This window comes from Alligator sinensis, unplaced genomic scaffold, assembly GCF_000455745.1.
Source record: "Alligator sinensis unplaced genomic scaffold, ASM45574v1 scaffold308_1, whole genome shotgun sequence".
NCBI lineage: Eukaryota > Metazoa > Chordata > Crocodylia > Alligatoridae > Alligator > Alligator sinensis.
Window position 1 is genome coordinate 994,873 of NW_005842041.1, and position 16,369 is coordinate 1,011,241.

General features: G+C 40.8%; 1 protein-coding gene across 11 annotated transcripts in view; it reads right to left on the reverse strand.

Moving 5' to 3' along the window:
• KANK1 (KN motif and ankyrin repeat domains 1) overlaps positions 1–16,369 on the reverse strand; it is a 191,245-nt gene that overhangs the window by 93,174 nt on the left and 81,702 nt on the right. For all 11 annotated transcript variants that reach the window (XM_025202958.1, XM_025202966.1, XM_025202959.1 and 8 more), the window contains one exon: positions 13,995–14,170. In XM_025202958.1, the coding sequence (XP_025058743.1) occupies positions 13,995–14,070 (76 nt within the window). In that variant the 5' untranslated portion in view covers positions 14,071–14,170. The remainder of the gene's footprint in view (positions 1–13,994; positions 14,171–16,369) is intronic.

The following is a 16,369-nucleotide window of genomic DNA, read 5'->3' on the forward strand; positions in this document are numbered from 1 at the left end:
GCAAGAGAAGGTTGAGAGGCGACCTTGTGGCTGCCTATAAGTTCATCACGGGGGCACAGAAGGGAATTGGTGAGGTTTTATTCACCAAGGCGCCCCCGGGGGTTACAAGAAATAATGGCCACAAGCTAGCAGAGAGCAGATTTAGACTAGACATTAGGAAGAACTTCTTCACAGTTCGAGCGGCCACGGTCTGGAACGGGCTCCCAAGGGAGGTGGTGCTCTCCCCTGCCCTGGGGGTCTTGAAGAGGAGGTTGAATATGCATCTAGCTGAGGTCATCTAGCCCCAGCCCTCTTTCCTGCCTATGCAGGGGGTCAGACTCGATGATCCATTGAGGTCCCTTCCAACCCTAACATCTATGAATCTATGAATTTTCTACATGCCTAAGAGAAGATCTGCATAAACTAGAGAATAGTGGAAAAAAAAAAAAAAAAAAAAATCACAAAACACTGAAACATATAGTGTTTGCTTCTCTTTACAAACAAAAGCACGTGCCCATGTTAAGTTGCTATAATTACCATTTCCATTCAAAGCCCACTATTTCTTAAATCTTGAACATATATTATTTAACACGACCATTACCTGGACTTGAGGAACAGACAAGAGTGCGCTCTTCACATGTACACGTCTGTACCTGAATACTGATTACTGGTGATAAAATTCACCTCTAAGTATTTCAAAACCTAACATTAGGTCCAAAGGATCTGACAACTAGCTATCTACACCTCCATAGAAGTAGCAATTCTAAAGGAACGCTTGAGACAACTTAGCAGGACAGAATGAAAGAAATATCCATTGCTCCTTTCACTGAAGAATACGGAAAAGTATTAAGCCAGTACCTTCTGCACCAAACTACAGTTATGTAGGTAGAAGATTGCACTGGTTATAATGCTGGAAGAACAACTGCTGGGAATGTTTCCAAAATGATTAATCTAACCTAACGTGTTTTTAAGTTATTTCCCATCAATGTGTACTAATGTCAATTTTTAAACATATTAATTTAAATTAGTGTTTTAACTCCTCCCATGCTAATTACCGATATTTTTGTTCCCATTCCTTTTTCACCTTAAATAGATTCTCTTCGAGTACAAAATGTAAACCAGGAGCTGTCAGCATTTTTAGGCAAAGTGCCAAACACACCCGCAACCATCTTGTAAAGATGTTGGCATGCCAGGGACAGATGGTGGGGGAGGATTGATCCTAGGTGTGGCAGCACAACCGGCCCCTTCCCCATTGTCTGCCCCAAGGCACACATGCCAAGCAAAACATCTTTGTGTGCCATGCTCTAGCAACCATGCCATGGGTTGCCTACCGCTGATGTAAATGTTATTTTATCCACTGCTAGCAGTGTCAAGTCTCAGACTTGCCTTCTTAGAGACAGTCTTCAAAATTTATCTGTAGCAGACACCAACACTAAATAGAATTATAAATTCCCTACTTAAACCAAATGCTTTGTGGCTAAAGGCATCACTCAATAATATTTCTATTGTAATGGTTTATTAATTTCTGGCATACCTTATTTAAACTATCTGAGACATAGTAAGATCTTCTATATTATCTTGATATGTACCTCTAACTAAATAAACAGCTTTCCTTTACCTTTGGAAAAAAGACATTGAAGTTTTACCACGTGTTTTATTCAACTATAACAAATCTTAGAAACTTTGTTCCAATCTGACATGCCTTTTAAATATAAACTTGTCAAAGACTCTTAATTGAAAAATGTAATAACATTTTTAGCTTCACTTACTTGAGTAGATTCAAACTAATTGGGACCTTTCAACTCACTAAGCAAAAAATTTTTAGATAGGGGAATTTTCAAGGGCACCAGCCTCCTTGGTCTCTTGAAATGAAGGAAAAGTTCATCAACTAATTTGTCTAAGCACTTCTCTGTGAGGAACTGTATATCTCATGAAAAGTTGGGAGGGGAGGGGGTGTTCCCCCGTGGAGAAGAGAAAGCTGAGGACAATTTGGCAAGTCTTCAAATACAAAAGGGTTATTAAAAATGACCCAGGAGAACTTTTACAACCTTTTCTTTGATGCTTTATGAAGGGTGTTTGTGCCCCAAAGCTTGCAATTTAAAGATTTTTTTTTTTTTTTTTTTTGTAAAAAGTCTTGTTGGTCTGTGTCACAGGGCACTAAGGTGCCTGCTCCGCTTAGAGCAGAGATTGCCCAGGGTGGGAACACGAAGAGCCAGATAAGAGCCCAGGTGCAGGTTGCCATAACAACCTGCTAATGAGGGAATGGCCGCACCTGCACCTGGTTAGCTGGCTGGAAGAGGCAGGCCCCTAGGCCCATATAAACCCTAGGGCTGGGACCAGGCAAGTCAGTTCCCTGCCAGCAGCCGAAGGGGAAGGAGCCTTCAGGAAGGAAGGGCCCAGAGACGCTACAGCCATCGGACATGCTACCCTTAGGGCATATGGGGCACCAGGAGCCCATAAGGTACCCTTGCCTACTAGGCACCTAGTATTAGAGAAGAAATTTTATTCTTTTAAAGGGGCAGAGCATGCCTTGAACTTTGTGTTACATTATAGCCCAGGGGCTCATGTTTGGTTGCTGTTGTTTGTTTGCCATCTGATAACACCAGTGGTTCGGGTGAGGCTATTTGGGGAAGGAGAAGGCCTCATAGGGGGCCCACTACAGAGTGGGGACCCCAGCGCCACTGAGGTGCAAAGACAGGGCTGCGGAGAGCCCAGGGAGGGCAAGGGAGCCAAATCACAGCAAGGCCTAGACAAGATGATGTCAATGCCATCTGCGAGGCTTGGGGCATGGTAAAAGGGGTGGTTGGAGCCACGCATATAACCCATAAGGCTGACTCAGCAGCTGTCTACAGTGAAGCGGGACACCAAGGGGTCTATGAACAATAGGGTTCAATAGGATCTAGCCAGACTGTGTCCATACCTAAAGATCGAGGGCAGCCTCCCTATATTAATCATACCAACAAGACGTAGTGAGTGAGAGAGGGTGCTTGTAGGGCAAGACTGGCATGGTTAAGGAGGCTAGGGGCAACACAGCCACCCCTAGGGACACCACCCTGCTACAGTCTAATAAAAGATCACCTCTGTCCACGAGCCTTGATTGCTTTTTCCTCTACACCAATACAGCTACAACCTAGATACCTGACACATGGAAGATATTGAGTTTTAGCTGTTTTTTAAATGAAATCTTCATATTTTCCCAAGCAGGAAGCAACTGTGACTACCTGAAGCTTGAGATCCTGGTCCTGCTTTTGTCCAAGGTAATCTGCATCATCACAGCCTCACAGCAGAGCTGAGACTCCTTACCAGCTATGAACTGCTGCCCAAAGAGTTTTTCCATTTATTGACCCCTCTGTGAAATCCTATGAAATATGAACTTTCATTTCTACCCAGGACAACTTTTACAATCTTTACTCTGATGCCTGATGAAGGGGGTTTGTATCTGGAAGCTTGCAATTTAAAAAAAAAAAAAATTTTTTTTTTTTTTTTTTTTTTTAAGAAAAACAAGCTCTCACCTCTGTCCACAAGCCCTAATTATTAAAAATGGTGGTGATCAGTTGTTGTGTGTCCACTCTAGGCAAGGCCATCCCTAGGGGGGTGAATCGGGGCGACTGCCCCAGGCCCCACAGAGCAGGGGGGATCAGCAGCAGTGCAGAGCCAGGTGGAACAGTAGCTTACATTCCACCTGCTCTCTACCCCTGCCCCCCCACTGCTGCTAATGCCATTGGCAGCAGCAGTTTCTTCAGGTCCGGGGCCTGGACTGGACTGGGGATGGGCCCCATATGGGCTGACTTGCCTCAGGCCCTGCACCCTACTCAGGTCAGCTCTGACTTCGGGGGACAGAAAAATTAGCAACAAGCCTAAACAACTAACTAAATTCGGGTTGGTTATTAAGAAGATCTTTCTAACTCTTGAGGGTGGTTAAGCACTGGACCAGACTGCCTAGCGAGTCTTTATCACTGGAAGATGGGTAAAATTTAGTCTGGGCTAGTTTATACAAAGAACAGGTAGCTGGAATATTTCTGTTTTCCCTTCAACCCTATTTTTCTATTATTTTATGGTCTTTAAACACGCTTTGGAAAATAATACACCTTCATTTAAGAGGTCCTTTTTAAGCTCAACTGCCTCACTGACCTAGATGTACATACCTTTACAACACTGCTGTGGAGGTAGAAAAATTGTGCTAATAAGATTTGAGACTGAATCATAATGTGCACCTACACCCATGCAAACAAAATCACAGAAAGTTGCCCAGCACTAACCATTATAGAAAGAGCTACTAGCCCCCTCTGCAATTCCCAGTGGAACAAATAAACCTTACAAAACAAGCATCTTGGGGCGACTAAAACCTAGTACTTTTTAACTTGTGTTGAAAACTTAACTTTAGGAGAAAAACATTTGCTCTAAAGGCTCTCCATATAATAATTACTGTGATTTTTAAAAACAGCTGTAGAGAAGAAAAGGGATTAAATCTCACACAAAAGCAAAACAACTGTATACAAGGGGCTCTGAAAAATACAAAATGTTAACTGAAGAAAAACACAAACAGATAATAAAGTAATTTTTCCCTGTTGTGTTTCTTTCAGTATTTACCGTCCTCTTAAATTTTTTGTGTCTCACTGAAATAAAGTAGAGTTCTTCATACACCTCATTTTGAACATTATCGTTAGATATACAGTTCCTGACAGCTTGTACAGCTACATTCTTTTCAATTTAGTTCAGTGAATGTCAGAAATATGATGAAACAGAGACAGCTTTACTACCCCCATTATGTTATTGCCCAGCTATCACTTACAGAAACACTGTGTGGAAAATTAACAATATGTGAGTACCGGATGTACGAACACCCAGGTTTCCTGTGCGCTGAAAGAGAAAACATGCAAGTTTGACCCGCAGCGACTGATAAGCAACTGCTTCAGGAAATTCACAATAGGTCAGTGCAGTTGCTGTGCACATATCACAACTGGATCTGAACTCTTGAGTGAATGTTTTGGCTTACCTAATATGGGCCTGTTTCTCAGTTTGAGGCCAATTCCTAAAATGTTTCTACTGCTGAACTACTTGTAGCGGATTAATCTCCATGACTCCCATTCTCCTTGGATGCATAAATAAATTGTAACCACAATATTTGAAAAAACACACACTTTACCCTTTGTCTTTTCTCCTTCCAGACAGAAGTAATTGTAATCTGAAAATGTAACCACGTTACGGAAGTTTAAAAATAAATACCTACCCTTCCTCAGCCCAATTCATTCACTACAATGAAGACTTATCATTATTGAGTTAGGTCAGTTTTCATAAACACTCCTAGTATTCCCCTGGAAAGTTAAGAGTTAACAATGTTGTGTGAAGATTAGTAACTTGGTTTTATTTCTAGGCAGAAAGCCTAACAGACTGATTAGAGAGTTGGAAACAGACTTGTGTTCTAATCCAGGCTCTACTAATGACACATTTAATGACCTTAGCCACATCATTTAGGTCAACATAGTCAAAGAAACATCCATTATTTTTAGCATGTTCAGCTGAATATATGAAGGAAAGATTTTTCAAGGGTGGTAAGCAACTATCTACTAAAGCTTTGAATTTTTTTAATTTTTTTTTTATTAAAGAATCAGGCTTTTATTTCTTTATTAGTACTTTTGTTAGCTTGGAAAATATATAAGCAATAGAACAATTAAAGCAATGTAGTCTTGCATACTGCTATAGGTTGAATAATGTACACAGCTATACAGGCTTAACAGCACAAGTCTTGCTTTTCAACAATATGGCTGCCAGTTCCATAAGATTAGTATTATCTTTCAGTTAACATGTTAAATATGGTACATGGTTGATGTCTTACCATATGAACTGAATTCTAAGCTAAAAAGAATGAGCAGAACTCTTTGAGATACAAGAAACAAAAATAAACCGGATTTGACTTATGCATGGATCATTAATATAGTCCATCATATTTATATAAAAATTGTAAGGTTTTGGAATATCCACAAACTTCCATTCTCTTGGTTATATAAAAGCATATGACTGCAAAAACCATACAGTAGTTGCAAAAAGATGCAACTATTTATTACTCAATCTGCTAGAATTTTTATAATTGAAGAGGGTTTGTATTTTCATTTATCTCTGATAGAACAAGTCGCTTCACTGAAAATGTATGCTTGGAAAAAGAGTCATTTTGGGCTTCAGTTTTTTTTATTTTAAATACTAAGACCTGAGACGGACGACAGCATTTTCAGTGTAAAAAACACCAAAGAATCCCAAGGAAATTGGCTTTCAAAATAAAATATTTCCTGTCAAGTGTTTGAAGTCCAAATATTGCAGGTTGTACTAGTGTATGAAAATTGAAGGTGAAAATCAAATAGAAATTAAAAACAATGGTAATATTTTCCAATTCATTTACTTTTGATAAATACAGAAGAGCTGCAGAAAATTGCAGTAAAACTTATACCTGCATTAAAACTGAAGACAATAAAGTTCTTTTAGGCTAAATAATATCCTAGACTGTCTTTGAAATATATTTCGACTACAAACTAAGGGGGAACTTCAGTGGATTCTTATATGCCATATTCTTTCTGGTAAAAGTAGATTTTTTTTTTTTTAATCTTAGACCTTCAAAGACCTTTACTTGGGAATTAGAATTGTATTGCTCCAGTAAGTTTCCAAAATATCATTATTTTTATATTAAAATTTATGCTTCAACTACCCAAGGCACAGATTAAGATTTTTTTCATCTAAGAACTCAAGTGATTTTCCCCCCACTCAAGCTATGTCAGGTGAGTAATTAGAAACAAATTTGTTACATCTGACAGTAATTTGTTTTTTCATCTTGAAACAAAACTAAGTGGTGTTACTGTTCACTGCCTTACTTTCTTTTGAAGAGAAAATCTCTTGTCTCTTTGTCTGTCTCTCTCTCTGTAGGAGTACAAGCCCTGACAGGCAGGAAGTATATGATGCAACTTAAACAACTACACTAAGAAGCTGTTCTGGAATATAAAAAAGCCAGTGACAGTCTCCCCGTACTGCCACCCCCTTGTCTTATAGATTCAAGTTGACTTGACTTGGAGAGGGACTTCAGATTCCCTTCTTCAATGTGCCAACACTATTCAGTCTCCTATTCAATTCTTTTCCATGCAAAATAGCAATAGCGAATTTAAAATGAACAAAACAAGGTTACTATTAAGAAATTACACTTAAAAGATAAAACTTGTGTCCCACAGAAAATGGCAGCAAAGTTTCCACTGATCCCAATGGATCTATGGTTTCCCCTTAGTCTTCTGCACCTTTATTATATTATCTAATCCTGATGTGTTATAATAAGACATCCCTGGCCACGTCTACACATGCACTTTACTGCAGTTAACTAATTAGCTGCAGAGTAGTGTCACCTATACATGCGACTGTATTAGGCCACAATAGACTAATACCACAGTACGACAGGGACAGTACTGTCCTATACTGGGGTAATTTACTGTGATTAAAACACACATGACAGTGGGCGTAAATTGTTCCTGGTTGGCCCAACCAGCTGGAAGCCAGATTCCCATAAGCCAGCTAGCCACATGGCTCCACACTTTCAGCACCCTCATGCCTCAACCAGGCCCTCTACCTCCCAACATTACCTCCAGGAGCCGACCTCCCCATACCTCTGCCAGCATAGGCCTGCTCCACCCCAGCTCAAATTTCTGCTATCCTGGGAGCACACGTAGATGCTATGCCCAGGAGTAGTTTACTCCAGCTCAAACTGCTGATAAACTGAGGAAACCAAGTTTATTGCTTCACATAAATTGCATGTATAGACATGCAACACCCCTCCCCCCCGAATGGCAGGTAGCAGCAGTAGTTACTAATCGAACAGACCTGTTCTTGATAGTCAGCGTCTTCCTATCCTTTGGTGCCCATTCCCAAAACAGAATTTAAACAAAATGAGCAAGCTAGCTATGATCACAAGACAGTAAATTAAGTGTACCATGCCTTTGCCCCCAACTGTACAACACAGAAAAAGTTTCTACCAGTGGTGCTCAACCTTTTTATCCCAGAAGCCAGGTGGACAGTGCCCAGTCCATCTGCAAGCTGGATTTAGTCAGTAGACCCAATTTGGGGTGCAGCAGGGGGCAGCCCAGCCCCAAACCAGCTGCATTGGGAAAAGGGACATGGTATAGCCCTGATCTGGCCAGGTGGGGCTTGTGAATCTGGCAGCAGGGGAGGGGTGGCAGTACTAGTTGCCACTGTTCCCCCACTACCAAGTTGTCTGACCCGTAGGAAGCCCTGCAGGCCAGATGTTATGGCTAGGGGTTGAGCAGTTCTGCTTTATACAAGATATTGCTGTGAGGGGAAAAAAAAAAAACCAACCTAGGTTCCATTCTAGTTTGTGGGGGGGAGGGGGGGGGGAAAAATCACCTTACAGTTAAATTTAAAGGAGACTATTTAAAAAAAAAAAAAAAAGGACAGAGCTACACAAATAAGTTTTTGTTGCAATAGTTCTTCTTGATTAAGTATTTCAGAGACTCTGGCCAGCTACAACTATAACTATTTCCGAAGGGGGAACTAAATCATTTTTTCAAGAACTATTGATTGATGAAGTTTCACTGTCAAAAAAAAAAGCTGAAATTCTGATAATCGTATCATTCTGTTATGGCACTTCAGCGTCAAAATAAATAGGTTTTTTTCCAACTTCATTTTTAAACATACCACTTTAAAAAAGATTATGGCCTGGAATCAAATGAAAACAAAATGTTAACTCTATGACCTGAAGTTTTTGAAACTTTTTTGTAAACTAATTTGAGATTTGTGTCTTTCTATCTGAATTCAGAACCAAAAGGAAAAAAAAAAGGGGGAAGATGTGTTGAGACTTCAGTCCATTTCCCAACTAGGTCTAACAGCAAATACTAGTGAAAAGAATCCACTTTGCAAAGTATTTCAAATTGAAATCTGAATTTATCTCGTTTGAAACTTCTTTGATTTTTATTTTAAAATACTTTTTATTCAAACTTAAAATCATTAAATTGGTCTACTATAATAGAAAAATAAATCAAAATGACTTTCTATATATGTTCAAAATTAAATGTTTAGAAGCCTGCCTTCTCTGAAAATTTTGAAATTCTCTCTCGAAATATCCAAGTAGGTTATTGCGAAATTGTCAGAACTTTATTCCTTTTTCCCTTTCAGACTGATTCCAGCAAAGCAACCTATTATAATGGAGCTGAACAGTATCAACAGAATGGTATTCTAACACAATACAACTCCACTGAGGTTTCTTCAGTTGGCTCTAGTAATGGACTTCATTTTATGATAGTAGGTCTAAGAGCTACACTAAAGTTCCTAGCTTGTCCTAATATTTCTGGACCAAGTCCATAAACCTTGCCTTCCATAGTCATGCCAGGGAACTCTAAAAGTTGCCCTTACATAATAGAAACATAAATGCCGTGAAATCCAACTCTTTCCTCAGTTTATCGCTTTTTAGAGACCTTCATTGAAGTGTTTAAAAAAAGTCCTCCTAGCAGTGGCCATGAAATGCAGCAACCAGCCCCAGAACGGCATTGGAGGTGGGGTGGGGGTGGTTTGCCTTCCTTTATAGGAAGGGGCATAATCCTCCTCCTTGGACCTCTAAAGTCTATTTTACCAAATGACTTTCTGTCCTTGAAGCAACAGGACACTGGCAGTACCCTCATCTCCCTGCTTTACCTGTGGCAAGCTAGGGTGTTCCTGGCATTTTGTGTTTTGGGGCATTGTGCCTGGTACATACGTGAGAGGGTTGTTCATGCAGTTTAGTACCAGGCAGAAGCCAGAGCAAGATCACACCTTAGAGATCAACTGGTTCAAAGAGGCATAAGCTTTTGTGACAACCTACTTTGTCATCTGGCATTGTAGGCTGTTGCCTACAAAATCTTATGCCTCTGATTCAGTCTAAAGAGTGACCCTGCCCTACGTTTTGCCTGACTTCAGACTGGCACAGCTATCCACCCCTCTACATTTTAAGAATAGCCTAATTTAGATAGGGATGATCCTGCCGTAAACAGACATTTGGACTAGAAGACTTCTTTTTCATGATTCTAAGAGGTATTAAGCCACTCAATAGAGTTCCAGAACTTGGTTTACTCAGAGTAAACTCTCCATGCTGCCATCTAGTGAAAAAGTTATTCTTTAAAAAAAGGGAAAAAAAAAATCAAAACATCTCGAACAATTCTACTGAACAGCTATAATCCATAAACCTCATTCTTATACTCTGCAGAAAGATGAAGTGAACAACCGTGGAAGGAAAAGCAAAAATAGAAGGAAAAAAAAAAGTTGTTTACTTAACTATGGCAGTAGAAACAAGAATTTTCTCCTTTTAATAATACCAGTTACACTGACAAGGTGTGTCTGGGAACAGAATGAAATTCATTCAGCAAGTGTCAGCCCCAAGGGAAAAAAATGCAACCTCACCCCAAAAGGGTGGCAAATGTTAAGACAAAATTATTATTTACGTATTACATCAATCATTATGTTGGGACTGAAGCCAAAGTACTTCTGGCTGTGATTGCTGTCAGATAAAAACAACAACAAGGGCTGACAGTTTCTGGACTCTAAGGAAAGTCTGTTGACCAGCACAATTTCTTTGGCATTCAGACCATAACAACAAGCTTTTTTAGTCCACACTGTTCTGAATCTTCAGTGCAACATTAGGATATTAAAACACATTTTTGGATTATTTGTGGTCCATACAAATTAATCAAGTCTGTGACCTGATTTTGGCAGACAATGGGCATTTATACACATAGATTCATCTGCTCCAACCCGCCAGATCTCTGAGTCTGCTCTGCATGCAAGGTGATGTCCCCGGCTCTGTGGTGCAAACATTTATATAAATGGCAAAGCGCGCATCAGCACTGACAAAATGGTGGCAGCGTGCTTTTGAATTTGTGTTTTAGTTCAAAACAGCGCTGCTACCATTTTCTCAACACTGATGCATATTTTGCAATTTACACAAATGTATGCACTGCAGCACTGGACTCTTTTAAAAGCGCCTGGAGCTATGCAAGCAAATGTACAAGTGCCCCATGTTTTTCCTACTTAAAACCCCTGAAGTTTCAGTCATCTAAAGTGACCATTTTCTATTCTTAAAAATATTTATATGCTTGCTGTACTATTAAACACCCATTTGCATTTCACCCAAGTGCCTCTCTCTCAGCTATAGCTGAAGTACCCTCTGTACTGTTTGTAGTTTCTCCTACTAATGGGAGTGAGTGGATAAGTGTGCATGCTTGCCCATGTGCCTTTCATCCAGAAGGACTCTGAAATTACCCATTTAAAATAATTCACATGAATTTAGAACCACGTTAACCTCTATTAGGAGTTTACAGACATGCTGATCTACAGACTGCAAGAACAGGAAGCTATAATAGCCTCTGCCAATGCACCAGGATGGTACGGAGAGTTATTTTGTTTAACCATACAGGCAGGTTTAATTTATTAAAGATGTAGAAAAGGAGAAGGCATTAAGACAACAGGGATGGCTTGGTCAGGAACCTGTGCATTGCCAAGTTGTTTAAAACGCCAAGTTTTTTGCTGTATGGCACAATCTAAAAGTGGGAGGAGAGGAAATCAGACTCCAGCTAGCTTTGGAGTGCCAACTGCTTCAAAGCTTTTGAAAAGAAGTCACAGAACCCCATATATAGTTGTTGTGCACGCTCCCGATTCTGTGGTTTGATGCTTTCAGGTGTCACCTAAAATTTGTGTTTGTTTCTGTTTAAAAGTTCATGAGGGCATGTCCCAGCAGATTCCATGGGCAGTCTCTGCCACTTCCTATCAGGTTCAAGAAAAATAAATACAAAAATATTTTTAAAAGGGGGCTGGGGTGGGAGGGAGGGGAAGAAAGGCTTTTTCCATTTGGCAATGAGAGCTTACTTTGAAGACAGTTGGAATTATTACAAGAAACATTGTAAACAAGACCACAAAGTTGTCACTTACTGTCACTCGTACCTTTGGCATAAGTGAAAAAGGTAGCACTGTAGCTTTGCAAGCCAGAAGTCATTTATATTTATTACTACTTTCTTCTTCAGCAATAAAATTGTTGTATGTATAACTGAGGGGGCCCGTTGCTGACAGTCATACTCTTGCCAGCCCTCCCCAGTCTACTAAAAGGCAAGCTGGGTTGACAGGATGCCATTCCCAGTGAGAAAGGTTATTGAGATTACACTGCTAGCCTCCTGACAGGAGTCACTATTGACTACACTCTAGTAGTTGTGACAAACTAAATAAATAAATAAAAATCTTTTCAGCCTCCTGCATAATGTCATGAGAGGTTACCCATCTGTGCATTTATCAGACCCTCCTTTTATCTATAAAATCATTCTGTTGCACTCAGTCTCAGGCAAACTGGAGCCAGCTTACAATAGTAACCACTTGATCACAGCTTGCAGAAACAGGCAGTTGGTACTTAAAAGGTACCTTTTGTATCAAGGAATACTTATCTGAAATTGCATGCTGCCAAATTTATACTTAAAAAGGTGACCTGCAAAGGAAGAGAGGGATATACTGGTATTGGACTCAGGCCTTTTAAAGGTCCTTTAAGCCATTTTTTTCCTGCACCGCAAGTTAAAAATTTATCTAATGTTTTGTAAAAGGTTGTGGTGATGGGAGAACAGTAATGTTGTGATATAGAAGCTCAGAGGCTGAAAGCTAAGCAGTTGGGTAGCAGATGGGGAGACACTTTGACCAAATCTTTTAAACACTGCTGGTGGCACAACTGAATGTTAGTAACAAGCAACATCAACGCAAGTTCAGGAAGCGCTAGCCTCCACTCTCATCAGGAAGCTAGCAGTGTAATGGTATGAGAAAAATGGGAGGAGCAGCCGCATTAGTAGGTGTGATGCCAGTAGGTCAAGGGAAGCAATTATTCCCCTCTATTCAGCACTGGAGTACTGTGTTTGGTTTTGGGGCCCCCCACTATAAAAAGGATGTAGACAAGTTGGAGAGTCCAGCAGGAGCCAACAAAAATTGTGAGGGGGCTGGGGAACATGGCTTGAGGAAAGACTAAGGGAACTAGAATTTAGTCTAGAGATGAAGAAACAGAGGGGACTTGACAGCAGCGTTCAGTTATGTGAAAGGGGGGCAGTTTGAAAGAGGATGGAGCTAGGCTGTTCTCAGTGGTTGCAGATGACAGAACAAGGAGCAATGGTCTCAAGTTGTAGCAAGGGAAGTATAGGTTAGATATTAGGAAGAATCGTCTCACTAGGAGGGTAGTAAAACACTGGAACAGGTTACCCAGAGAGGTGGTAGAAGCTCCATCCTTGGAGGTTTTCAAAACCCAGATGAACAAAGCTTTGGCTGGGATGAACTAGTCGGGGATGGTCCTGCTTTGAGCAGGGGGTTGGACTAGATGACCTCTTGAGGTCCCTTCCAACCCTAACTTACTATGATTCTATGAAAGCCCTGTCATACTCTGTCCTTGCTCAGGGTTGCCCAATTACTTGGAGAGGCGTTTCAGATCACAGTACATACAAGCTATCTACCCCACCTCCACAGATACATGTCCAAACTTATCCACAACTGCTGCCTAAATATCAAAGCATGGAAGTGCTCTGCCAGCTCTGCTGGGCTGCGTGGGAGAACTCCAGGACAGGATTTGTTTGTAGATAATGCGCTTCAATATCTAGGCAAGGCACCCTGTGGCAAAGTGCCCACACTAAGCCACACACCTTGAGAAAACCCAAACAAGTCTGAAGATTCAGCAACCTATGAAGCCACATTGCTTTTTGCACTGTCAGCATGGACTAGAGAAGGATGCAATTTTTTTTTGTTTTGTTTTTTTTTAATATAGCTAGCACTGCAAATGGGCTTGCTTATTTAAATAGTATATTTATACACATAGCAGAGTCACAAACAGCATCTGCAAATGAAGTTTCCCTGCTGAAGGGGTGAAGGAGAACATTTCCAAGGGCACTCACATTCTGATAAAGAAGGACACAGTCAATATCTTAATCCTAAACTGCTTTTAAAAAAACAGAAAAGTAAAGTAAACACTGATTAACATATCACCATACCCTTGCTAGTGCCTCCTGTCAGGTTGGGGGCTCTCAGTAGACTTTGAAGTTGAGAGTTACTGGTCTGCTTATTCATAACATCACTTGTTCATTTAACGTTGCAAGGCTTGATAACAGTTGTTCTGTATAATATCTCCTTTTTTCCATGGCCTGTATAGCTGTCGTCTGTACTTTACCTGGAGGGGCAGGGGAAGGGAAGAGAGGGATGGAAGTTTAGGGCAATTTTATAGAAAATAGCCCCAGATAATGTGAATCCATTTTTTTGCCCAGTTACAAAATTAAACCACCACGTATCTATATGCACATTAATGAATGCGTTAAAGAAAGGTAGCTAGTTGTCTTAAACGAAGCAAAAGGCCAGACAGGGTGGCCTCTTAAAGACTTAAACAGTTCAGAGATACCTTAGAGAGGCAAGTGAATGAATCCTACAAAAATCAACAGGGACATGATCTGTGTGTCACCTGTATGCCTTCCTTTCCACTCTTCCCACCTGATTAGTGATACCCCTCTTGGATTAGTAGGCAAATTAGGAAATTGCAGTTTTCCTGTTTTTTAACTTAGGTAAGTGGTGCTCAAACTTTCAGCCCTGAGCACCAAATTAGTGACATGGAGCCAACCTGCAGGCTATATTCCTTGCAGGGTAGTCAGCACCCAGATCAGGCCCAGCACCACTGGTCTAGCACGCAGAGCCATGCTATCTGGCCCCTGCGATCCCCACAATTCTAGAAATTTAGCAAGGGAGCTGCAATGAATGCTGCCACTGGCTCTCCCATTGCCGAATCTTCTGACCCATGGAGAACCCAGCAGACCAGGTGAAATGGCTCCATGGGCAAATATGGCCTGAAGGCCAGTGGTTGAACATCCTGGTCTAGACATCACAGTATTCACTCCTCGGTATCTATTTCCAAAACCTGCATAGCCCAGTAGCCCGCTTCCCTCTTACATTCACAGAGCATCTTTCCCCTCTAACCTCATACCAGCCCCACAGCTTACTTCTTGTGGCCCTCTTGCCAGGAGTACTGCAGAAACAAGAAGCTAGCAGTTCATGCACTAGCTCCGAAACAAAAGCTGGATAGCTGCAGCCCTACAGCGCTGCACTTGGGCTAATTAGACCACCTACAAAGCCATACTGGCAAGCTCTGTTTCCCATTTGAGAGGCAGAAGACAGAATCTCAACAAGACACTGAGTGGCACTGTGGGACACAGGAGTGGCATTAAGCAAGTCCGCCCCCACCTTATGCCCTACCCATGGGAGCTCCTCAGCCTGCTGGTCAAGAGCCACTGCTCTAGCAGATGCAAAAAATGGTACCACTGAACTCAGCACAACCTCATCAGGACTGCAAATTTCACCTTTTCTACAGAAGGTATACATTGGCATAGTGTGTGGCTATTTTTTCCACCACTCGGTGGACAGTTGCAGAGTTACAATTCAGATCAGCCTCAGAGGGCTGTTTTGCACAGAAAGAAACAATGCAGAATTCCCATTCTCAATTCAAACTTGGCTGTATCCTCTGTTTTGGCATCTGCATGTACGCACACACTTTTTATTTATGACATACAAACAGACAAAGCCTGGCTACACACACAAATTATGTTCTTGTGGCTTCTGCATTAATAGCTCAGAAAGCCCACTAGGGGGCACTGAAATTTAAAGTGATAGTACCCAATTCATAAAGAATCCCTAAACTATTTATAATAATTTATTTAAAATTAATCTATTTGCATTTAACAGTCACAAAAGGATTTGTCAAATATTGCTAGTGATTATTATTTTTGTTTCAATCTAGTACAAGATTGTTAGACTATGAATTGCAATTAACCCACTTCCATGTAGGTCAAAACTGCTAGTCCTGTGTACAGAGTCTGGGAGGCAAATGCTAGAAAAATAAACTGTTTGATACATAAAAGCAATAAATTTTTTCCTTAGATTTGTTCAGAACAGAAACTGTTCAGGCTTTATGACCAGGTGACACCCCACCCAACAGATTAGACATTGCTTAGAGGCTCTTGGATAAAAAGTATGACATGAAAATTAAGGAGTGTATTGAACACCTCAAGGGGAAATGCATTAATGAATCTTGCTGAGTGGAGCAGCATACATAACAATCCAATTATGTGCAAAAATGTGAGACAACAGAAGACAAGGTTGTTTATTTGATGACCTGTCAGCACAAGCAATATGACCATATCTGGTACTTTACAGCAGGTAACACACACACATACCGACATAAATTATTCAAAAGAGGCTTCCATAATCTTGTCACATGGACAGACTGATCTTGCCAGTGGAGAAGACACAGATTTCATAGATTTAGATTTCTAGGGTCGGAAGGGACTTATTAGATCAAGACCAACCCCTTGCTTTGGGCAGGAAA